This window comes from Dryas octopetala, chromosome 3 (genome assembly GCF_963921425.1).
Source record: "Dryas octopetala chromosome 3, drDryOcto1.1, whole genome shotgun sequence".
In the NCBI taxonomy this organism is placed as follows: Eukaryota; Viridiplantae; Streptophyta; class Magnoliopsida; order Rosales; family Rosaceae; genus Dryas; species Dryas octopetala.
Window position 1 is genome coordinate 8,991,344 of NC_141368.1, and position 24,590 is coordinate 9,015,933.

A 24,590-nucleotide genomic window follows, 5' to 3' on the forward strand; every position below is an offset into this window, starting at 1 on the left:
AAGTTGTTTGACACAATTAATTAAAGGAATTAAGTTAAAATTAATTAATATTTAATATGAACACGAAATAATGCACTAACACAAATTGAGGAATGGGGACGGATGATACCAAGGACCCGAGGAGTGAATACCGTCGTGTGGAGCGTGGATATATCCATGGATTTCCAAAGGACATGAATTAGTTTTTTTTTTTTTTGGTATAAACATGAATTAGTAATTGATTGTAGGTGTGTGTGTGTATATATATATGTATATAAATATATATTATATATAATATATAATCCCTCATGGGTACGTGGGTATGACAGCATGAGGGAATTGAATTTTGTTATTTTCTCGTGTTGTGTTGTGCACTGAAATTATAGTTGAAAAGGCATATATCAGTCACACAAGTCAAGTCACGCATAAAACTAGCTCTCGTTATCAGATTCAGGCACATGATACTAATTAATTGCAATAATATATTCATTTATATATCTAAGAAGGAATAAAGGGGACGTTTGCTTCGCCGGAACAAGCAAACGTGTTTACAAACTATCAAAAATAGAATAAGAAACAACATAATTTTTATATACGCATTTACTTAGTTGCAGGAATTGGAATCAAAACTAATTTAATTACTAAAATGCCTTTATATAAAATTAAATATGTTTTATGATATTCACAATTTTTAAAAGAGTTAATTACACTTACACCCCTTGAAGTTTATCGTCTTTTCACATACACCCCATGGGATTTCAATAATTACACATACATCCCCTGAGGTTTCAAAACTGTTGCATATAACCCCTATAGTGAGACAAAAAATGATGAGAAATTATGCAAAAAGGCATACTAAGGGATAAAATGACCTAATAAGATTACTCAAGGTGTAAGGTTCAACCTCAATACAAATATTTTCTTTTTTATTTATTTATTTTTTTTCTCTTGTAGGGGGTTATATGCAATAGTTTTGAAACCTCAAAGGGTGTATGTGTAATTATTGAAACCCCAGGGGGTGTATGTGAAAAGACGATAAACCTCAGGGGGTGTAAGTGTAATTAACTCTTTTTAAAATGCATAAAAATAAAATTTATCTCAAATATTTCGCAAACAAAAATTATTTTTCATACTTTTTTTTGTCATAATTTAGAATACTTTAGAAATATTAATGTAGTGTTAAATGAACAACAGTCTTTTTCTTACACAATATTTTTTAAATAATAAATAAAACATTTGATACACAATATATCCCATCAACTAAAAAAAAACTGTGAGACCTTATTGTTTGAAGAGGTGAGCATACCACGTCGGGCAGATAGGATTTTGCGGTTTTATTTGATTGAGGGCAATTTTTGATTTTTAAAAAAACGATGAGGGTAGTTTTGACATGAAAAATCTATTCATATTCTCTCTTCTCTAATCTAGACCACCCTTATGGAATTCATTTGCTCCAAGATAAGGAATTCAATTTCTTATTTTATTTGGGCCTCACACTCTTTTCCATTCCAATATGTGTAAGTAAACAAGAGAATCTGAATGGAAATGACTTTCAAATGTAAATAAACACATGAATGGAAATCACTCTCATTCTTCCAATTCTAATTATGGATAAGTAAATATGCTGAAAGAGAAAGAAGATTGATATATATATATACCCTAAGGAATTTTAATCGAGGAACGATAACTCAAAATCATGAGAGTTAAAACTAAAGAATAAGTCTCGATTGATGATTTATACCATAAATAATTAAATCCTACCAAGTTTAAGATCATATGGTAAAAAAAGAGCCATAAAACATTTACATCCATTTTTTAGTTAAGGAATGGCTGTTATGCGGAGAAAATTTTTGTATATATATATATTGAAATCATTTTTGCTCACCATGGTCATGTTGAGCATTACCACCATGGTGGATAAGTGACACGTGTTACTTGATTACCCTTTTGTGACACGTATAACCCATCTACCATAATGGTAATGTTTACCACCACTTTTTTGTGGAGAGTTAAAAAAGACTCATATATATTAGGAATTAGCAAAATAAGGCAGGTGATGGATAGATACTCACAGGGACACTACTCAGCCCAGCCCTTTCATTTGATTCAGGCATATATAAGGACGGCAGCAGTAGCTTGCTCGAAATTGCTCGCTTGCTTGCCGCGGTCTACCTGTCAATTTGTCATTATCGCTATGCGTACGTACGGACTGTTGACCCAACATATACATAACATGCATTTCGCAATACATACATGTTTGGAAGTGCTTATCGTTTTTCTCAATCAATATTGGTTTTACTCGTACCATTTTTATTAAAAGTATATAATTATTTAATTCAAAAAATTATAATTAAAAAGATTAGTACTTAAAAAAAATTAAAACTGAAAGATTAATAATGTCTTAATGAAAATAATGTGAAACCCGTTCATTCAAACTTCAACCATGCATGATACCCATGCATTACATGTATCATGTGGAACACAATCAGTTATTTCCATGCAAATATGCACGACTTTTTCTGACTTTCCTTTTTTGTGATACATGATTTTTTTACTACTTGGTGTTGACTCTTGATGCATGGTTCCTGGATTTATCACAGCATTGACGAGTACGTGTTGAATTCTTTGATTAAATGTGTGGGGGAATCAGTAGCGGTTCAATGAAAAGTGAGGTATAAAATGAAATTACACAAAGGCTTTCTAAATATATTATTTAAAAATATTTTTTTAAAAAAATCTTAAGTTAAAGAGGCTTTTTTTTCTTAAGTTTTTCATATCCTGATTTTCTACTAAACATAATTATTATTAATAACAAAAAAGTGGAAAACCTCCTTCTAAATTCTGAGACCTAATTGGCTAATTATAAATATTTAAAGTTTTTTTTTTTAATAGTGTGTCAAATACTTCAATATGAGGCCTCCCTTACCGTGCTCGATCGCCTTATACTTGAGCCGGCACTGTGGGGATCGAACAACATGAATTAAAAGTGAATTTGAATATTTTTGTTTGTGTGACTGTTTTTGTTGGTTTAATTGGAGTAGCTTGTTGAATATATAGTTAATAATTTCTTTGGCATCACTTGCTGCATGGCTGTCCGCAAGGTTAAGAACATGAAAATGAAATTGCTCTAAGGTGCGTGATAAATGGGTCAAATTAATTGCCATGGTACGTTGTATATTGTCTTATCTAATTTAACAAGAAAATAATTAAAACTGTTTCATGGTTTGAATATATACTCGGAATAATAGGGTGTTCCATTGAATTGGGATTCCTTATATAAGCTAGCTTATTCATGAAATCTCTCGTAAGGATCAGTACTCTATATTATATTTTAACGATTCGTTTATTTTTTAGGCTTCCGTTCAATAATTATTCATGCAAAATTTAGATAAATCAAAAATATTTAATTGCTTGATTAAATTGTCATTATTTTAAGTGTTTGTCAAAAATATTAATTATGTTCCTGTATTTATGTGAGAAAAATTAGATACCTTATTGATCTTCAATTTATCTAATTAACATAAATAAATTTTAAATAATGACCTAAAAAATAAATAGTTAACTCGTTGAAAGGAAGTATGAAATTATTTTATGAAGAATCCCTTAAATTTAAGAAATCTCTAAACAGAAACTCACTCGTACAGTCGTACTCATACTTGGAATATAAGATTGCTTTTGATAAATGAATAGGAAATTCTTAGAATCTCATTTTTGTAAAATAAAAATCGTCTCTGACGTTGCACCTTTCGGTTGTAACGTACGTAATCTTAGAAAAGAAAATAAAAGAACGATGGAATACAGCCAGATCGAGAAGCAGACCACGTGGACGGCCCAGTTGAATTAAACCTAGGCTGACCAAGAAGTCAATAGCCACATCAGATTGTTGACCATTGTCTCTTTGACCATACATTAATTGGGAAATGGATTTATTTCATTTATTTAGACTCATCACGTACGGCTCCTTTGAGCTGTGGGATTACATGCCTATCCAAATATACAATGGATCAAATCAGAAAATTCTTTTTATGTGATAATGTACTGACTTTTCTCTTATAATATATAAAATTTATTTTAGATGATAGGATTTAAATTTATATATATAAATATTTTAAAATTAACTGATTAGTAAGTTAATACAAAACTAACTACTTTGTTAGGCCAATGTACAATGTAATCTCAAAATCCGAACCGTTTATTTTTTAGGTCATACTTCAAAAAAAAAATATATATGTTGTGAGAGGAAAGTCACGTATAAACTGTTATATGAAAAAAATTTCCAATTTCAATTAGGTAAAACAAAAGTATGTTCATTATTAATTTAGTTATATATATTTTTCATTTTCACGTACTTTGTTGAAAGGTATCCAAATTTGAATTCTCTGTAAAAAGTGTACTTAGAGAAGAAAATGTAGGAGATGATAAAATTGTAATTCAAAGCTTGACCCCCGGGACTATATCCATCCAATTCTACATAGGGGGCACATAGTATGCTCTCTTTGAATTATTTTCATTAACGCCTAGCTTTACTTCGTGGAAAATGCTTTTGGACTCGAATCTTTCTTCAGCTCACTCACATAAGCATTGAAAAGTACGTTCAGAGAATTGTAAAATTATCAGTTGGTATTCAAATTTCATTTAGATTTTAACTCTTAAACACAACGCACATGCATTTTGATATTAATTCTTAAGACACCCTCAATATATATGAATCTATGGTCAAGCCCACCGAATCACTGATTAATCATTAATTAGTTGCCTCGATCATTCATTCTGGATGGTCAAAAGACTAGAGCAGTTAATTGATTTGCATTGTATGCATCAATAATATAATCATCGATATATGCACATGCAGTTTAGATATATAATTTTTTGATCAAGGATATATAAAAGTATTTTTATTACCCCAACCTCTTTTTTTTTTTTTTTTGACCAATTGGAAACCATTCCATTAAGAAGCCACAAACACAGAAAATCCAAACCAAATACACATAAAGCACCAAGGATATATAAAAGTATTTTTATTACCCCAACCTCTTTGAATATATGAACTTAATTTGGTTCATATATATATGACGTACTACTGCACTAGCTAGTAAGGACTTCTGGACTTGTGTCTTCAATAATAATATGTATTTGGCTCTTAAGTCTTATTAGCACTCCGGATTTGTTTAAAAGAAAAAAAGTCTTATTAGCACTATCCATAAAAAATGTCCATAATTTGCAGAGGCACGTCTGAAACAGAGGTAGTATTGTAAAGATACTCACCAACCCATCAAGCTGCAAATAACAAGGTCAACTGATCGAGATCTTTGTGTCCAAACAAAACAAAACAAAAAAACGTAAATCTTTTAGATTAATGATTAATTCTCCTCCTAATGATCTTTCTTTTTTCAACACTATTCGATCAACACCTTTTAGCTAACCAACGTACCATTGCAAAGTTGGACACTCCATTGAGCTAATTAATGATGACTTATGGAGTTTGTTTAAGGGAATTTGCTTTTACTTATGTTGAAATTATTACTGTCAAAACTCTAATTATTTTTTTTTTTTGAAAGGGTCAAAGCACTGAAGTTTCATTACATGAAATTACCATATTTGAATCTGAAACTGACCACAAGTGATAGTTTAACTAATACCGTGCCAATTGGTTTGTTTATTTTCTTTGCTTATGATAATATTTGAACCAAGAATTTACTAAAAAATTCTTAGTCCGTACAGTTGCGCTGCAGATATAATTCTAGACCGAGCGTTCAATTCAGAGTTACAAATTCGTTGACGCATGTGCCTGACACACATAGAGAATGCCCTTCTTATTATTACGTTATTTAATTGTTAATTTTTTTGTCTTTTTAATTGAGTAGTTTTAAGATCTCTTAAGTTGTTAAGAATAAGTTACTTTTAAAAAAAAATTAAAAAGGAGTCGTGCGTAATTTTAAATCCGTCATGAGTTTGAGTGACTTAATCCTAGGCGGGCCAACCTGGCTGTAGGTTCGAGTTGTTCTTAACTCAACCGACTTAAAACAAATTTATGATGAACTAGATGGTTCTGATTGATTTTAGACGGGTTAGGCTCTACTACTTGAATTAGAGCTTAAGATTAATTAATGTACTCAACTGTTTAATTAAAAAGACAACAATACTACTCTTTATAAAATAAGGTAAGGTGAAATATTTTGAGTATGAAAGTAATCAATGCCAATATGCCATGCTAAGTCGAAATTATTGTAAATAGGGCTAAATAATAAATATGACAATGAGAAGTACGCAATTGTACGTATGCTAAATGTGAAAGGAAAGCTTATGAAGTCAAGGCGAGGAATGAGAGTGATGAGTGAGTATATATATGATCTGTTAAAGTCAAGTAAGCAAATCATGATGACCTTTAGTTGGTGCATACCACTTTTGGGGAGTAATGTTCATCGTTCCAATCTAAACTTTGAAATTTGTACTACCCCTGCAGGGTAGCCAGAGGTAACCCCTCAACAGATCCGACCACGTTTTCCTTGGCCACAGTTCGACCGCGTAAGCAACTAAACAAAAACGTTTATGGACGGTCTGAGATCGTGTCATCAGCTATACATATGTGGCATGCCCTTTGTACTATACTTTGCTTCATTGTCCACCCACTTGGGACCACTTTAATTGCATGACCACGCTGTTGTGACTTCAAATTAGCTCACATCTGGAACGTGAAATCTTAGATCTAAATTTCTCGCTGTCAATCACTAATTAATTAGTTTTCCAGTAATGCTATTGGAATCATCTCAACCGATCACTTTATGGAACATCTTTCTCATTGCTTATGTGAAACTTAGAAATCATAGTTATAACGACGGCTTCCTACTATGAGAGAAGAAGTACGAGATTATGCAAAATTCACTTTTATATATATAATGAAAGTTATATATATGTTGTGAGAGAAATATTAGTTAGATGTGATTTGCACGTACAAAAATCGAGTTATAATTTTGTGAACGCCTCATAATTAACGTAAATACGCCCATAAACGTGGAAGCCAAAATGGGAAACTTGTGGGGACCTATGAATCTAAACTCTAAAGCATGCCCTACCACGAGGGCCAACCGTGAAGGAAAAGGAACCTCGAGAAATAGTAGTGGCCTTTAAAACATAAGTCGTACTTTGGATGTGAGTCTTGTGGATTAACTAGCATGGGAGCATATATAAGTCCAAAACCGACAAAAGTCCCACTTTACATAGCAGTCAGCAAGTCAGCACCAAAATCTTCCTCTCTACTTCTCTCTCCTATATGCTGCTTCAGGGAAGCTTCATATTCCTTAATAGAAAATATAAACGCAAACACTCGCCCAAATATACAAAATACCTAATTAATGGGAAATTAAATCAAACAGTTTACCATCTATGTATAGATGGAAAAAAAATATATGTGTGAACAAGGACCACAATTACAAGTAGTGCACTGCTCTTGATGTACACGTGGTTGTCCGCCCTGCAGGCTATCTGATATATATTACGATCATGATGATCATGAATAACACGCAAGCCCTTACGCTCATTGACCAAAACCACCCACACGTACCCACAATTAAACTCTGTTATTTCCATTTATGAGGGGTCGGTTTTTCCACATTTTGGACTTTGAATTTTGATGGACTACAATTTCTTTCTAAATTTCGCTCCCTAGTTCCTCCTACACACACTGTACATGCATGCTGTAAGTGCTTTCGCCAATCTGGCCTCCACCATTTGTCTATAAATTCCCACAACCACCTCACCATTAGTCTCACACTTGAATTCATTGCCTTCTAATCAAACTCTCACTGCTACTTAAAAATTCAAGCATCAGTTCCTAGCTAGCTAGCTAGCTTGCTATAGTCTACGTAGGTTCTTTGGATTAACAAAGAAAATGGGATCATCATCAGCTGTAAGTGATGAGAATCGCCTGCTCTTGTCCAAGATTGCAACCAATGACGGGCATGGTGAGAACACACCTTACTTCGATGGGTGGAAGGCGTACGATAATAACCCATTTCACCCCACTGAAAACCCCAAGGGGGTTATCCAAATGGGTCTCGCAGAAAACCAGGTAGTTTGTGCTGTCAGCTTAAGTTTTTGGAGTCCAATTACAGTGTTTTTGAGCACCTTAAAATGTAACATAATTAACAAAACGGGTTTTACTTTTGTTTCTTTTTGCAGCTGTCTTTTGATTTGATTGAAGAGTGGATAAGGAAAAATCCAAAGGCCTCCATTTGCACACCTGAAGGAGTTGAGGAATTCAGGAAGGTGGCTATCTTCCAAGATTATCATGGCTTTCCAGAGTTCAGAAAGGTATATTTACATAGATATATATATATATATATATAGAGATAGAGAGAGAGAGAGAGAGAGAGAGAGAGAGACATATATATGCATGCATGGCATGGATTAATTAACAATAATTTAACTAATGCATTGACATTAATTAAATAACATGCATGATGTTAATTAATTTTGCAGGCTGTTGCTATGTTCATGTCGAAGGCCAGAGGAGGCAGAGTGACATTTGATCCGGACCGCATAGTGATGAGCGGTGGAGCAACCGGAGCAAACGAGCTCATCATGTTTTGTTTGGCTGACCCCGGCGACGCTTTCCTTGTTCCATCACCTTACTATCCAGCGTACGAATTACTAATCCCTTTACCATATCTATCATGTCATGTTGCTTTTTATTAGTTGTTAATTAATAAATGTTTGGTTTCAACTTTCAAGTTTGAATTTTCCCTCTTCATATAAAAAAGATACGGTATATGCTAAGTAATATCCAAATAGTTGAGCGCAAGCCAGCCACCATTTGCTTGGTTGTTGTGTTTTCTCTTTATCTTTTGGTGGACTATTTGTGCTTAATTTGCAAAGAATATAGCAGTAGGTTGAAGAATTTAGTAGAAAGGAATTGTAAAGGGTCTAAGTGATAAATTTATACGTTAGATTGATTATACAACGTGTCGGTATATCGGTTATACTCTATAATTTTTTCAAGTCATGGGTTTGAAATTATTTGGGCTTTTTTTTTTTTTTTACTTTAATTAAATGTTGGGTTCAAGGTGAACTGGTCCGCTTCAACTCAGACATATAGACTATAGAGAGAGTTGTAGACTTGTAGTTTTCCTTTCCTTTTTCCTTTTTTCTTTTTGCTTTTTTAATAATACTTAGGTCAAAGAATAATTTGCATATCTGGTCAATTGCACTCAATTATTAAGTAAGCATATAATTATTATTATTTTTTATTTTTTTATTTCTTTGACTACCTGGTTGACACTTACTATATATAGACCTAACTATACGCATTGATCTCCAACCATTCGATCACATTGGATCGATGATAATTCAAACAGAGTCTCTAGTTTACAGCTGGATGTTTGGACACTTTCCATGGTCAAGTTTTATTTTGCATTATGAATCCAAAGTCTCAATCTTTACAAGAATGTTAAACTTCTTCGATGAGCTCCAATTTCCATTCTCATTAATTACTCATGGCCCTGGACCACACTAGACTTGGACATCAAAAGTTCAAAACCATGTGGGTCACAATTAGCATGACCAAATTAGTGATAATTATGAATCACTAATTAATTAAGCTACTTTATAATAAGCTTATAATTAATCAATCAATTTAATAACTAAGTATTAAAGTTGAATTGGATTAATTGCAGATTTTACAGAGACCTTGGATGGAGAACTGGAGTCCAAATCATCCCAGTGGATTGTGATAGCTCGAACAATTTCCAAATAACGAAAGCAGCTCTGGAAGCAGCCTACGAAAAAGCCCGAAACGACAACATGAACGTGAAGGGCTTGATCATAACAAACCCATCCAATCCCTTGGGCACCATCTTGGACCGAGGCACACTCCAAACCCTGGTCACCTTCATCAATGACAAGAATATCCACCTTGTCTGCGATGAAATCTACGCCGCCACGGTCTTCAGCTCCCCAACGTTCACGTGCGTTTCCGAGGTCATACAAGACATGGAACAAAACAACTGCAACTGCAACCGCAACTTGATCCACATTGTCTACAGTTTGTCCAAGGACATGGGGCTCCCGGGCTTCCGGGTCGGGATTGTCTACTCCTACAACGACGCCGTTGTCAGCTGCGGCCGGAAGATGTCGAGCTTCGGGCTGGTCTCGTCGCAGACCCAGCACCTGCTCGCGTCCATGCTTTCCGACCAACATTTTGTTTGGAAATTCCTGGAGACGAGCTCCAGGAGGCTCGCGATGAGGCACGGGGCCTTCACCGCGGGGCTTAAAGAGGTTGGAATCGATTGTTTGAAAAGCAATGCCGGGCTCTTCTGCTGGATGGACCTGAGAAGCCTGCTCGGAGAGCAGACGTTCGAGGCGGAGATGGTGCTGTGGCGCGTGATTGTCAACGAGGTGAAGCTCAACGTGTCGCCCGGATCCTCATTCCGCTGCGTGGAGCCGGGTTGGTTTAGGGTTTGCTTCGCCAACATGGACGAGGAGACGGTTGAAGTTGCTCTTAGGAGGATTCGAACGTTCGTAGGGAAAGGAAAGAAAAGCAATGTGGATGAAGATCATGTTGAACAAGTGGCAGTGAAGAGTAGTAGTACTAGTAATAAGCGTTGGAAAAGCACTCTACGGCTGAGCTTTTCATCATTAAGAAGATATGATCATCATCATCAAGAGAGTGCTACTGTTATGTCGCCACACATGATGTCTCCTCATTCTCCAATGCCCCACTCGCCTCTTCTTCGAGCAAAGACTTAAACTGCATGGTAGTACATATGGTCCTCTCCAGCCACATATATATCATGACTGCATTCATGCTTGGACAATATATAATTAATTGATATCCTAATTTGATCGAGGTTGATTATAATTATGTTTTTCCTTTGAATTTCAACGTACCCAGATGATAATTTTTACCCATTATGCTAGCAGATTATTTTTACCCTGATGAGTGCAGGCGTGCAGCTCATCAAAAGGTTTTTTTTTTTTTTAATGGGAGCAGATAATTAAGTGTTTTGTGTTTGTAGAATTGTAGGTAGGTTGCCCATTAATGGACAACTAACCCTAGCTTGCTAGAATGATATTGAAATGATTTAATTATGTATTTTAAGCAATTAATGGCGTGATTATTGATTAAAATTAATGTTTGCCGTGTAAGATTTATTTGTCACTATATATATTTCAAGTCTCAACCACTATTTTATCTTTGAAATTTTGTATTATATCGTGCGCATGCTGTGCCTTCAAAGCTGATGATGTAAAGCAATTCTGTATCTCTACTCTCTAATTAATGGGGTTTTTAATTTGTTGTTTTATAATTTGATGGGGTATAATGGGTTTCAATAACTAGCTAGGATCGAATTGAAGATTAGTTGAATTTTTTTTTTTCTATATAAAGGCCAATATAATGTGACATCATACATAGCCATATGCACGTTGGTTGTGTTGTTTGCTTAGTAGTAAACAAATAAGGCATTAAGCATGACAACCAACAACCGAATCATGCATGCCACAGGCTTTCAATATACATCATCATCATATATAATTAAAATCGATCGTCACAATCTATATATATATATATATATTATATGACTCAATTTGAGAGTTTTCCAAGTCACAATGACTACTCATAACATAATGTTAAAACTGATGATGATATCATGTCAATTATACCACAACTAAGAGTGGAATGAAGCTAGCTTATTATTATGTATATATACAAACAAACATAATTTTTCTTAATTAGTGTAGATAATGGATATGTGACTGCTATAGCATTATCAATTAATTTGTTTATTCACCTGTTTTCAATTTTAAATTAAATAACCTACTTTATCTTCCCCACAAGTTTTTTCATAGAACATATCCATGGACCCATAAATATGGAATGCACGTACAACATTATGAGAGGAGGCCTCATTGAGCATATACCAAAGAATTAAGAATGATATGATGGAGTATTTCCTTTGCTATATTGGCATGTCATGTAGATTGAGAAAGGACAAAATAAACTTCTTTATTATGAATGTATATATTTATCATGTTTGTCTATTTTTTTTCTCTGCTATACGAAAGTTTTTACTTTCTTACGTAAATCAATCAATACCTAATTGCGTATGTATACGTAAATCATTCAATATCTGATTGTGTATGTATATGCAGTATTGGTCCTTGTTACAAGGTCACAATTTTTCACCAAACTGGTGGAAGGTGAACGACAATTAGTTTGGTGTGATGTGAACCGAAGTGGGGGGTGTAAAATCTGAAGTCATTTTCATGTAGATGAATAGATGGTGATGAGACATAGGTGACCCACCGTGGGACATGTTTGCTTGTGTTCATTTTGGTTCGGAAGCCGAAAGTGACATGCTTGATGTCCCGGTAAACCTATCCATTGATGGCTTCAGATCTATTATTTGAGTAAAAGACCATGCAATCACGTCTATTTTGCCAAGCTCGATCAGCACTAGAGTCCTAAATGCTGTGCTAGCTTTGTCTCGCCGTCCAGCTGAGCGTTGTTTTCAACGTGATGGTGATTTCGATAAAACCATCGGCTTCTGATACCACTTGTTGTCGCAATTAATTCATGTCATTAATTAACTCAGTCCTTCATGTTGCACTGATTAAATCATTTCAACAGTCATTTATTGCGTTTTGTTTTTTCCCCTTTCAGGATCGGATAAGGTAATTGTATTTGATTCTAATAAAAAGAACCACCTGTTTTGAAGCTACAATAATCATTAAGTTATGGTTCTCATTCAACTTGTCGGTGCTCATTATATTTATGTTTAATAACAGTCCTGATGTAATTTTAAACATAAATATAAAATTAAGGGAGATTTAGAGTTTTGTTTATTTTATGAGTTTTTTTTAGACTACCACCGATGATGATTTAGAGTTTTTAATCAAGTTCTTTTACAATTTTTTATTTATGGCTTTATGTTAGGTTTTAACTACGAAATTTCGGGCAGAGTTAAAACCTAACATGAAGTTTCTATAAAGCTCACTCTACAACCTAGGAGGAGAAATATCTTTCAAATCGAGGAGAGACTTTATTATGAATTAAAAGAATTTTCTTATAAATTAAAAGAACTTTATTATGAATTAAAAAAAATTCTTATAAATTAAAGGACTTTATTATGAATTAAAATGATTTTTTTATAAATTTTAAAACACCTCTAATTTCCATCTAAAAACTATTTTTCTAAAAGACTTAAACCTAATTATCTCTAAAATTAATACTAAAACACAATAGCTAGAGAATCTTGAATAAGTTAAAACATTCCGCAAACAAATGGATATATAGCAAAGACAAGAAGTTATGAAATATTTAAATACTATATGTGACATGGTGGTTAGTTCGATCTTTTATGAAAAATGTGACACGATATGATCATCACCAGGGATAGACCAGTTCATCATATATACGATTGAAATTTATAGATTTTTTTTCAATTTTTTTTTTTAAAAGTAAGCCTTTTTTTTATTTTTAAATTTATCTACGAAGGAACGCCAAAAGCCAAGGCAGCTCTATGGGTCCCTACTGACGTTGGAGTGCGAAAGCATGGGGAGCGAACGGGATTAGATACCCTGGTAGTCCATGCCGTAAACAATGAGTGTTCGCCCTTGGTCTACGCAGATCAGGGGCCCAGCTAACGCGTGAAACACTCCGCCTGGGGAGTACGGTCGCAAGACCGAAACTCAAAGGAATTGACGGGGGCCTGCACAAGCGGTTGAGCATGTGGTTTAATTCAATACAACGCGCAAAACCTTACCAGCCCTTGACATATGAACAACAAAACATGTCCTTAACGGTATGGTACTTACTTTCATACAGGTGCTGCATGGTTGTCGTTAGCTCGTGTCATGAGATGTTTGGTCAAGTCCTATAATGAGCGAAACCCTCGTTTTGTGTTGCTGAGACATGCGCCTAAGGAGAAAGTATTTGCAACCGAAGTGAGCCGAGGAGCCGAGTGACGTGCCAGCGCTACTAATTGAGTGTCAGCACGTAGCTGTGCTGTCAGTAAGAAGGAAGCCGGCGCCTTTCGAAGCACTTTCTAGTGTGCGCTTTAGTTTGATTGCAGCTAGCGCGCTTTACTAAAAATATAGAAAGAGCTTTTCTCGCTTGTTTAGTAAAGTCAAGTTTTTGGCCTTATCTTGCAGGTGACGACGACGTCAAGTTGGCGGCAGAGAAAGACTCGAAATTCAGGCGAGCCGCCCGGTGGTGTGGTACGTAGTGAGTTTAGTACGCTCCGGCTCTGAAACAAACAAAAAAGTGCGTGAGCGGAAAGGCAAAGGGAAGTACATGAGACAATATGCGATCGAGGTCGTGGGAGAAATTTCTACCCTCCGATTAGACCCAAAGCTTGTTCCAAAGGTTCCACTTCGCTTTAAAGGAAAGGGGGAAAGAAGCGTACAAGAAAGCCCCTACTCCTAACAAGTTGCGGAGTTCCACCAATTCTTTATTTGCAATGGCTTAAACGAATTCGACGAAGAATCCCTTGCTTGATAGGGCTAGAGGTTAGAAATCCAAGATGAAATCTCGATGCATCGGATGCGGAAAGTGGCCTATCAACTAGCTCTAAAGGCCAAGGAAAAGCTAAAGAGAAGGACCACAAGAAGGCACCGAAGGTGATAGGGGATCGACCTCTTCCATCGGGCGAGGAAAGAGGCCCTTTTTCCCTTCCCTCAATATATATGGCACGCTTAACTAATATAATGCTCAAGTCAAGGCTCCATCCTACTCGTTGACCAGAGCCTTGACTTGAGCATTGTACAAGTGCTTAAGGTTCCTTCGGGCCATGGCAACAAACAACTATTATATAAGGCAAGGCTAGCTTGGAAGCAAGCTATCAGGTATTCTATTCAAATTTTTTTAAAAAAAAAATTAAGATTTTTTTAAAATATGAGTTTTCAATATCAATTTTTAAAATTTAAAAACTTATTTGGTATAAAATTTGAAAATAATTTTTAAATTTTAAAAATGATTGCAACTAAGGAAGAATGAAGTGTAAAAAAAAAGAGAAAAATAATGTTTTATCATATTTTAAAAATGACTATTTTTGAAATTTTTCTAAAAACTGTTTTTAAAAATTTTCTTGACTAAATATAATTTTTTGTTTTTTAAAAAAGGAATAGTTTTTGAATAAGATACCAAATAGGTCCTTATTTTTTTGGTTTAGATAACGTACGTTGTTAAAATAATGATTTATGAGAAGAACTTACCTGTAACAGAGGATGTCACTTGCTCTCTCTCTCTCTAATTGGATAACACCTTCCCTATAACAGCTTATAGCGGCAGGTAAGTTATTCTCATGATTTATATATGTTTGATGATCGAATATGGCACGTCTCTTAATTTGTTGAAGTTAGTGGGAAAAGGGCTATATATGTCAACTTCATGGTGATGTGCAATGTAGCCATGCCAGCTGCAACGCAGCAGTAGCTGAGTAGCATATATAAATACTTTACTGCAATAATATTATCCTTTTTTAATGTGTTTTTTATATTTTGTTTGTATATATACATACACCTACATGAATTGTAAATTATTATTTCCTTTTTCCAATAATATTTAGGGTTTTTTTTTAAGTTCAAAACGAAAAAACCCATGATCAGTTGGTTTATTTGTAAAAATACAGTAACAGGCCGGTTCACTTTAATGAACACAACGCTCGGTATCTTTACTGAGCACTTGATATCATTCACCAAGCGCTCGGTACTGTTCACTAAGCGCTCGGCTCTTGCCACTATGCGACAGTAACTATTTTAATTGCATAAAACATTACCCGTGTTATACTGTTACTAATTGTCACTGCATGACAGTAACTATTTAAATTCCATAATTGCTACTGTGCGACAACGGTAATTTGCCAAGTTAAAAAAAAAAATCCACCGAGCTTTCGACACAAAAAATATAGAAGTAAATATAACGTCAACTTTATTTGTATAAAGTGGACGGTACATATTTATTATTATAACTTTTTAGGTGAGTTTGTTTATCATTAAGGACTGTAAAATAGATTTTAAAGTAATTTACTTTAATATTTATTAGACAAAGATGATAAACCATATATGTACAAATATAATGTACAAATATAATGTGATTTTTTAAAAAAATATATACATTATATATAATATTGTACAAGAACCATACATGACATGTATATATCCTTGCAGTTATTAGTTATTACTGTTTTATATATTGCATTATTGATCACTGATTGAGCTGTACTGGGTGGTAATGGGGTAAGATAAACTTGATGTTGATTACACAATACAGAGTCACACTAAATTGGTATTTGTCCTTCTCATCCAAAATAGCATAAAGTCTACCCTGGCCATATATATATATCCTATCTCACAAGGACAGTACTCCAAGTGGGAATATAATTATTATCACTAGAAAATGCATGCTTATCTTTACAAGGTTTTGAAGCTGATGGATTGATATATATGGTTGGCAATTTCACAAACGATATCGACCAAAAAAATTTTGGCATAATATCACTCATTGTGCAAGATTTGCTTGTGCGAACTTGTCATTACTCAGTTTGCATAAAAAGTACGTTGTTGAGGGACGGTCTTAAAGAGAATTTAGTGAAATAACTATTTCATGTTCTTAATTAAGTCCTTAAATTTTATAGACATCTTATATATTGTATTAGACCTAAATAATAAGAATAATTCGATTAAAAAAAAACATATGAATATACACAGGATCGAGGACCCCATTTTTCTAATTTGCCACATACCTCCAAATCTCATAATCAACTTTAATATTATTGAATTTGCATAAATTGATACTTGTGACAAATGATTATGCGAAAAGTAAAGAAACACATATATACTTCAAATATCTTTTAGTTCTTTGTTAATTTTGCTTTTGTTAAGCCAAGAACAACTTTAGTGATAACTATAATTAGCGATTATGAACTTGAAGTTCAAAAAGGAAAATCAGATTGTTTCTTGAAATTGGAATACTAAAAAGAAAAATGGATTTCTCTTGAATTGGAAATATGGTTGTCATCAACTTTTGGCAACCAACCTTCCAGACCCTTCCCTAAGGCCAAAGTTGGCCTCTTTCTAGATTCTTCCAAGTTACGTCGAGATTATATCAACTTAATTTGCTTGATTTTGCCTCTTACTTAATCGGTTGACCCTCTCAAAATTCATTATAATTTGCTTTTGTGTTTTTATATTCAGTCTGATTATTTCAATTTCATTTGCCTTGTTAATTAGACCTCTTCTCTAGTATTTACTATTAAGCTTAAAGTTACGAGTTCAAATACAATTGTTAGATAAACCAATTAGAAGGTCGAAAAATTACTCAACCCAAGTTTTATCCATTTTGCCCAAATAAACAAAAATTACAAGCTCGAATATATGTTGGCATGCTTAGAACCAGTCGGGCCTACACTCATTGGCTGTATATATGGTCTAAACAGAAGTTTGACAATGTAAATACCAGGCTGACTATGGCATAAAATTTCACCGGATGTGGTTTACATGGTTCATCAGTCATTTGTCTTCCCCATGCATGCCATGCTTTCAGTGACTATGCTATGACTTGGATTGACCATGCCATGTATTCAGTAACTTAGCTTAATTTTAAGGGTATCGTTGATCACTTGAAAAGAGAGCCATTAAATTTCTCTGTCCTCTTTATTTCTTTCTTTGGGTTGAAGGCTTGAAAAACTGAAAAAACCTTCAGCCATATCCTCATGAAACCCAATGAAAATGGTTGTTCAGAAGAGTAAAAAAGACCAGATCCATTGGAACAAATATTTTTGCTTCGAAATTTGGTCTTGAATCTTGCATTGCCTTCAAAACACACTACCTTAAATGTTCACCATTCTATACGATTTTTTATTTTTTATTTTCTTAAATTTAATTATTCGTTAGAAGAATATTTGTACGGTCATATATATGTTGCCACTTTATAGGATGACTGGATGAGAACAGATACAAAGAATAAAATGAGACTCAATCACATGCATGCCTCTAGTTTTTTTTAATGGACACATGCTTCTAATTAATTAGTACTATATATGTGAGTGTACAAATTAATAATTAGGGTGATCATGTGGATCACAGAAGCAAAGGGTTGTTCGATCTTTACTGTTGTTAATTATAATAAAATAACAGTAATTTCAAAGGTTAATTACCCTTGGAAGCTTGTTGAACCACCATGCATAATACTGAAGCAACTAATAATCTTCCATCACACAAATCAGAAATGGGACTTGACGCTAGCTAATTCTTTTGAGTAAAAACTAATTCTAAAAACAAGTGGCTGGAAAAGCTTAAAAAAGATCTCCAAACAATCAAACAAACCATGATATATTCTTCAAACAGAAAGTTCCATCAGCTATATAACTTATACATGCCATCCAATTAAGCAGTGTACTAGTGCCACCAGTCATTGACCAATAAAAAGAGAAAAAGATGATTACTAAACCGACCATTAATCCATGGGACCATGAGGTCCATCACCCTGCAACTGCTTATATAGAATAAAGACAACTCAATGACAGCCACAAAGCTCAGAAGGACCATGAGCCTTCAGTTCATTTAAAGCACAAGCCTCAGACAAAGACAAAGAAACACCTGAAAGGAATACACCCACATGACCCACTACCAAACTCATAGACTGTGAGAGTTACTATTGCTTATTTAAATCCCATGTCCTACAAGATTAATTACAAAACAAAGAGAAAGATATTTAATTACCATTTTCTTTACCACAGTCAAAACCCATACCAATTGGTTGGCTCAAGCTCCCAAGGAAGCACTTGTGGTACAAGACACTACAAAGACTATGAAATACAATTATGTTATCAAAACAAAATTTTAGAATTCATTTTATTTGCTCTGCACACATTACTAATGCTTGAACATTTAAATGAGGCATGAACTTCTATATACAAAGTAGAGCTCCTATTTTCTTGGGTTCGGCCTCCTATCGGCATTGGGAAGATTGATTTTGAGTCCCTCAGTCTGGGAATTGGGATACTTGCTTTAGCAAATAACACAAGCATTTGGATTCTCTTCAATGCTTTGCACATGGTAATATGTGGTCATGTGGGGGTTGTATTGTCTGTAAGCCCTAACAAGCTCTAAGACAGGGTCTGGTGCCTCTTTCTTCTTCTCTTCCTCTTTCTTTGGCTCTTCTTTCTTGGGCTCTTCTTCCTTCTTGGCCTCCTCTTTCTTGGGTTCCTCCTTCTTTGCTTCTTCTTCTTTCTTTCCTTCTTCTTTCTTGGGTTCTTCCTTCTTTGGTTCCTCTTTCTTAGGCTCTACTGCTGGTCCTACTGAAATTATATCTGTTGGCCAATACTTTCGCAATTTGCTCACCACATTAACCGGATCCACAGATCCAATCACTGTTAATTTCTTCTCCTTCATGTCCATGGAGATGGAATCAATGCCTACAAATTTCAAGATCAAAACAATTAACTCAGAATTCTTAATTCATGTCTTTTTGGTACTCAATTTGTACTCAATTTTTTAAGTAATGCTAGACATATCAACTTGCAGAGACCAAAAATAGCACCTGCACTAAAAGTTTAAAACCCGCTGAAACCAGACCACAGGCTGCTTCAAAAATGACCTCGTTCAATTCATTACCTATATTACTTGTACTACACATTTCTTAGTCCTTCACTATGCTCATAAATCGCACAACCCAGATCAGAGCTCAATCACAGATTTCTAATGTAGACCTTTATCAAATATACCAGCTAGTAGCTAGCTGTCATCTTCGCCGCAATTCATTCATACACGAAAAGAGCCTTGGAGAAAAAGTTTTCTTTCTTTTTTCTTTTCTCTTCTTTCTGTTTGTTTATTAACCAAGTTGTCAACTTGTCATGGATATATAAGAACAAAAAGATTTTTCTTTTTTATACATTTTCCATGCCCATCTCTTGTTTCTTTTGGAAACTAAATTTAAAGTAGAGAATTCCAACCACAACTTTCCATCAAAACAATCAGACAAGAGAAATTAGGTAAGGCTTTATGTATTTTTCTGTCTATCAACAAAATCATTCATTTTACTCGAAAGAAGAAACTTCAATGAAATGAATAAAATAATGATTTTCAGATTTTGCACCTGAAAGAGTAGAGACTGTCTTCAGGGCCTTCTGCTTGGCCTTGTCATCATGCAAATCCAATCTCAGTACAACCTTCTGCAAGAACAAATCAAAAACACCAAGAGATCTGATTCAGAATCCAAACAAGCCAACATCTTCAGTCAGTCAGTCACATAGACATATGCACTACTAGTACTCTAAATCTGAACAATTCTTTTATGAAGACTCCAAAACTATAATAAGCAAAAGCAGAATTTGACCCTTCCCAGATAGAGACTTATCTGGTACTTAGGACTCATCTGATTAAATATTCCCAGAAATGAATTAAACTCAGATTTTGAGCAAAACCCATCAGCAGCCAGGCCTTGGGTTCCTTAAAACAAACAAATCAGAAAGGGGAAAAAGAAAAAATAGAAACAGAACCCAAAAAAGTTCTTAAAGAATCAAAACCGAAAAGGGAAAACTTGACACTAAAAGAATGAATATTCAGAAATTTCAAAAGTGGGAATCCAGATTCCAGACCTTCATTTCTAATGCTCTCTTTTCAGTGATATGCAGAGCAAAACCAGAAATGAGAGAGAGAGAGAGAGAGCTGGAAAAAATGGAAACAGGGGTATGCAATTTGCAAAATGAGTGTGTTGAAAAGAGAGAAAAGAGAGAGCGATGGAGAGGCCAAGACGAAATCGAATAATGCTTTGTTAAAAAGGATAGAGAACAGAGGATGGGGTTTGGACACTTAATTGGTACCAGAAAATCCGAATCAAAACAAGCAATGCAGATTAGGAAAGAGAAAATTAGAGGGTTGAAAAAGAAAAATGAAAAGCTAGAGAGAGAAAGCTTTTGGGTACGAACGTGTTGAAGAATTGTGTATGGTAAAACCAGTGGAGCTAATACAGTCAGTCCCATGGCTCCTTTTGGAGCATTACGCTGTATACCATTGCATCATGCATCGCTATCTCTAGTCACTTCTCTACGCGAATAGTTGGCGCGTCACACTCACTCTTGGCCTCTATAAGTGTTTTTTTTTTTTTTCAATTTTGTATATGAACATTGTAATATCACCTTCCTTGAATGGCTGCTCTGAATTTCAAACCTCAAAATACCCTTAGGGAATCTTAAAAGGAAAATTGACCAATCGATGGTAACTGGTTTTTATGTGACTCTTGTATTTTCCATGTCACCTAATCCATTAAAGTTATTACAACCCGTAACTCAAAATAACTCACTCCTCTCTTCTTTTAATTAATTTTTGTGTCTTCTTCATACACATTGAGTTTTTATAAAGAGTTCTTGAGTTTTTTTGTGTTGAGCTTGCTTAAGTTATTTCTTCAAAGTTATTCGAGCGTTCCAAGTGTTCTTCAAAATTTCCTTAATTTTTTCATGCAAAAAATAATTCAAGTTGGTTTTCAATTTGAGCAATATGAATATGCGTTTATGGAAATTAAATTGTTATATACAGAATAACAAGGTATCGTAATATTATATAATACAATATTTTTTAAATTTTAGACAAGTTTAGTTTAGTCGAATGAAATGGAATTGATCATTAAAAATTCATTTTTAATTCTCATTTTTTCAACCAAATATTGGCATTGGCATTCACGTTCCCATTTTCGTTCTCATTCATATTTCATTGCATTTCACCAACCAACCTATCACCTTAATTAAGATTAGCCTACTTTAGCCTTATCATTCATTTTTATACATGCATTCACAATTCCGTTTTCAACAACTTTAGGATGATCCGTTAGTGTAATACTTACAAAGATGAACATATATGAAGCATGTGGTAATCAACGTTTTTTGCTCTTGCTTCCCAAAACCTTTTGATTAGGGTTAACTTGAACGAATCTAATCTCATCTATAATTATGATTATATACGTTTGTATGGCATTATAGTATAAAGACATAGAGATTGTAAAAAGATATGGAACAAAAAAAAAAGATTGTAAAAAGATAGAGATATAAGTACCTAAGTATAGAATCTTTTCACTGATAAGTACGAAAATATATATTCTTTTACATGATAAGTACCTAATTATAGATGGTAACTACCTGACTAGCTATATTCAGTTCATCAAATAAGTACCTACTTAATTACTTATATGTGTAGCTTTGTTTTTACCAAAAAGAAATTTACGACACTCGTTTTTAATCTAAAGGGTCCCAATACGGCAATACCCATGTGAGGAAACGACCAACTCTTTCCCATTTACTATGTATTGTGACTATTGTCGTACAAATAAAGAAAAGGAAAGCAGTCCCCTTGCTATTTACCAATTGGGTCGATAAAATGGCTAAACGACAACGACCATAAGTTACTCGTAGCGTCGTACAGTAAAGGCTGCTGCTAACGTGATGACAATATGAACTCATGGCAAATCACAGGTGTGGGTCCCATTGTCGTTTGGGCTTTGATCGGATACTTGCAGTTGGGTGGCGCGTGTAATGTACTCGATCGGGGTGTTAAGCTGTTTGGGACTTTGGGTTGGTTTGGTTCGGTTTGGTGTAGTTGTCAATTTGGGCCGCGGAGGGTTTGTGGGCCCCCACTACTCTAGTCGATTGTCAAATTTACATCTGCGGGTTTTCACAATCCGGGCGGCGATGCATTCTGGCCGTTGATATAGAATGCCGCCAGTGGTGTGTACACGTTGCGGATCTCAGGGTGCATAATCAAATGCCAATGTGTCAAACACTCAAACTCAACATACTTCTGTCCTAGGTTCCTAAAAAAGACTTCTAAGAAAAAAAAAAATCTAAATTCGTCATTTAATCACCAATAATATCCTTGAGATGATATAAGTATATAACATTGAATTTACATAAAATACAACAGAAATAAATGCAAAGATATTAGAATAATAATGCAAAACCTATGAGAGATTACCTTGCAGTGCTTGGGCTAGTGAGTTTGGTAAATTGGATTAGGAGTTTATGATTTGAAGCCATTAGAATGATAGAATCTAGTAGGTTTATGAGAGTTTTGAGACATACAATCATTAATTTTAAGCGTGCGGGTTTAACATTTTAAGAAAATTTTACAAATGATAATTATTTAGAAGAAATTGTTCATATTATAACCAGCTATTTGTATAATGGTATTTTTCTTTATTTCCTAAAAGAGATCCTAAATTTGAATTTTCAATCCTTTTTTTTTTTTAATTGTCAATATTTTCTTAATCATAAAGCAAAGAATCGGCTACATAAACTTTTAGTTTAAGGCTTAGTTTGTGATTGCTGTGAGAAAAAAACAACTGTAAAGTAAAACAGCTGTGAAGTAGAGTCAGCTGTGAAGTAAAGCAGTTGAGTATTTGGTAAACTATATTTTCAAAAATGTTATTAGTACAAAAAACAGTATGAAGGTGTTTGGTAAATTGTAATGTAAAACTGCTGTGATTATTTATAATTACTAAAATGAGGGTATTATGAGTAAAATAAAATTTTCATTGTTGCTGTGATTCACTGCAGCTTTCAAAAACACCTACAAACTTGTTTCTTTTTTTGCTGTGGGGAGTTGAGAATTGTGGGACAAAGCACTTTTTCATTTTTTTACCCAACACCAAAACTGCTGTGAGTGATTGATAATTGTCATCTACAGCAGCTTTTGAGTACTCCACAACAATCCCAAACGGAGCCTAAGTGGTTGAGCATTTATTTTTCACATTCACAGTAATAATTCCAATCTTAACTTTTCCTTCTCTATATTAAAATTGAAAAAAGAAAATGATATTGAAAGAAAAAAAAAATGGGAATGATCATATCATATCTTGAATTGCAAATTCTAGAAGATGCTATTCCATGATGCAACAATCAAAGAGGGTCAAATGGCACGGGACCACAAGGCCTAGTGGTCACACCACACACCTGCATGACAATATATCATCATCCAACAAAAAATTCTAGAATGTAACAGAAAATAAATATAATACAAAAATTTATCGGTTGAAATAAAGGTTCATTGACTTTAGCTACCAAATTATAATGTTTTTTTTTATTTTAATTACTAAAACATTTATGTCATTTCACTTTATGTACTAAATTTCAGTCTAGGTACCAACTTTAAAAAACATGGTTATATCGAACTGTGACTATCTAACAGACATAACTTTTTTATTGATTTATTGTTTTTTCAATATTTGCAAGGCTTAAACTTTAATATTTAGTCTTTGGGTTATAGGACTTCATCCCCAAACCTAAATCAAAAGTATGAAACCCTTAAAAATTTTGATTTTTTATAAATTTTAAATAGTCACAATTGTGACTGTTCGACAATTATAACTGTAACTGTTCGACAGTTACAACTGTATAACAAACTGATTTGTGATCTAATCTAAAATGTTTTACTAGGTTAGTACCTAAACTAAAAAAAATTAGTGTCTTACTGCTTTATTAAAAAACTATTGATATTTGGTATTTAATCTTAATTTTCTATTGAAATAATAATAATAATAATAATAATAATAATAATAAAGATTAAAGAGTGAATTTCTTCACTCTTACAGCATATTCATATAAAAAATAGATGTCGTCATCACAATA

General features: G+C 34.0%; 2 protein-coding genes across 4 annotated transcripts; one reads left to right on the plus strand and one right to left on the minus strand.

The window, feature by feature from the left end:
- The first annotated feature begins 6,357 nt into the window (after positions 1-6,357).
- On the plus strand, positions 6,358-10,722 carry LOC147290541 (1-aminocyclopropane-1-carboxylate synthase 1-like). 2 transcript variants are annotated; one of them, XM_086238371.1, is made up of 5 exons: positions 6,358-6,367; positions 7,884-8,047; positions 8,158-8,289; positions 8,458-8,618; positions 9,651-10,722. In XM_086238371.1, the coding sequence occupies exons 1-5, from the start codon at positions 6,358-6,360 to the stop codon at positions 10,720-10,722; spliced, it is 1,539 nt and encodes a 512-aa protein (XP_086094497.1). The 2 variants fall into 2 exon arrangements, with proteins under 2 accessions (XP_086094497.1, XP_086094498.1); XM_086238372.1 differs by lacking the exon at positions 6,358-6,367 and having other exon boundaries at positions 7,838-8,047.
- A 7,943-nt stretch (positions 10,723-18,665) lies between these two features.
- LOC147290542 (Heavy metal transport/detoxification superfamily protein) lies at positions 18,666-20,924 on the minus strand. 2 transcript variants are annotated; one of them, XM_086235153.1, is made up of 3 exons: positions 20,574-20,924; positions 20,072-20,147; positions 18,666-19,391 (listed from the first exon to the last, which is right to left on the minus strand). In XM_086235153.1, exons 1-3 carry the CDS (start codon positions 20,577-20,579, stop codon positions 18,985-18,987), a joined length of 489 nt encoding a protein of 162 aa, XP_086091279.1. In that variant the 5' UTR covers positions 20,580-20,924; the 3' UTR covers positions 18,666-18,984. The 2 variants fall into 2 exon arrangements, with proteins under 2 accessions (XP_086091279.1, XP_086091280.1); XM_086235154.1 differs by having other exon boundaries at positions 20,072-20,415.
- Between the last annotated feature and the right edge of the window lie 3,666 nt (positions 20,925-24,590).

What these genes read in the sequence shown, in the direction of transcription:
- LOC147290541 (XM_086238372.1), top strand. Translation starts at nt 7,868, where the DNA reads ATGGGATCATCATCAGCTGTAAGTGATGAGAATCGCCTGCTCTTGTCC. An exon ending in TGGGTCTCGCAGAAAACCAG is followed by an intron (nt 8,048 to 8,157) that starts GTAGTTTGTGCT and finishes TTCTTTTTGCAG; the next exon opens with CTGTCTTTTGATTTGATTGA. An exon ending in GCTTTCCAGAGTTCAGAAAG is followed by an intron (nt 8,290 to 8,457) that starts GTATATTTACAT and finishes TTAATTTTGCAG; the next exon opens with GCTGTTGCTATGTTCATGTC.
- LOC147290542 (XM_086235153.1), bottom strand. An exon ending in GACAGTCTCTACTCTTTCAG is followed by an intron (nt 19,392 to 20,071) that starts GTGCAAAATCTG and finishes TGAAATTTGTAG; the next exon opens with GCATTGATTCCATCTCCATG.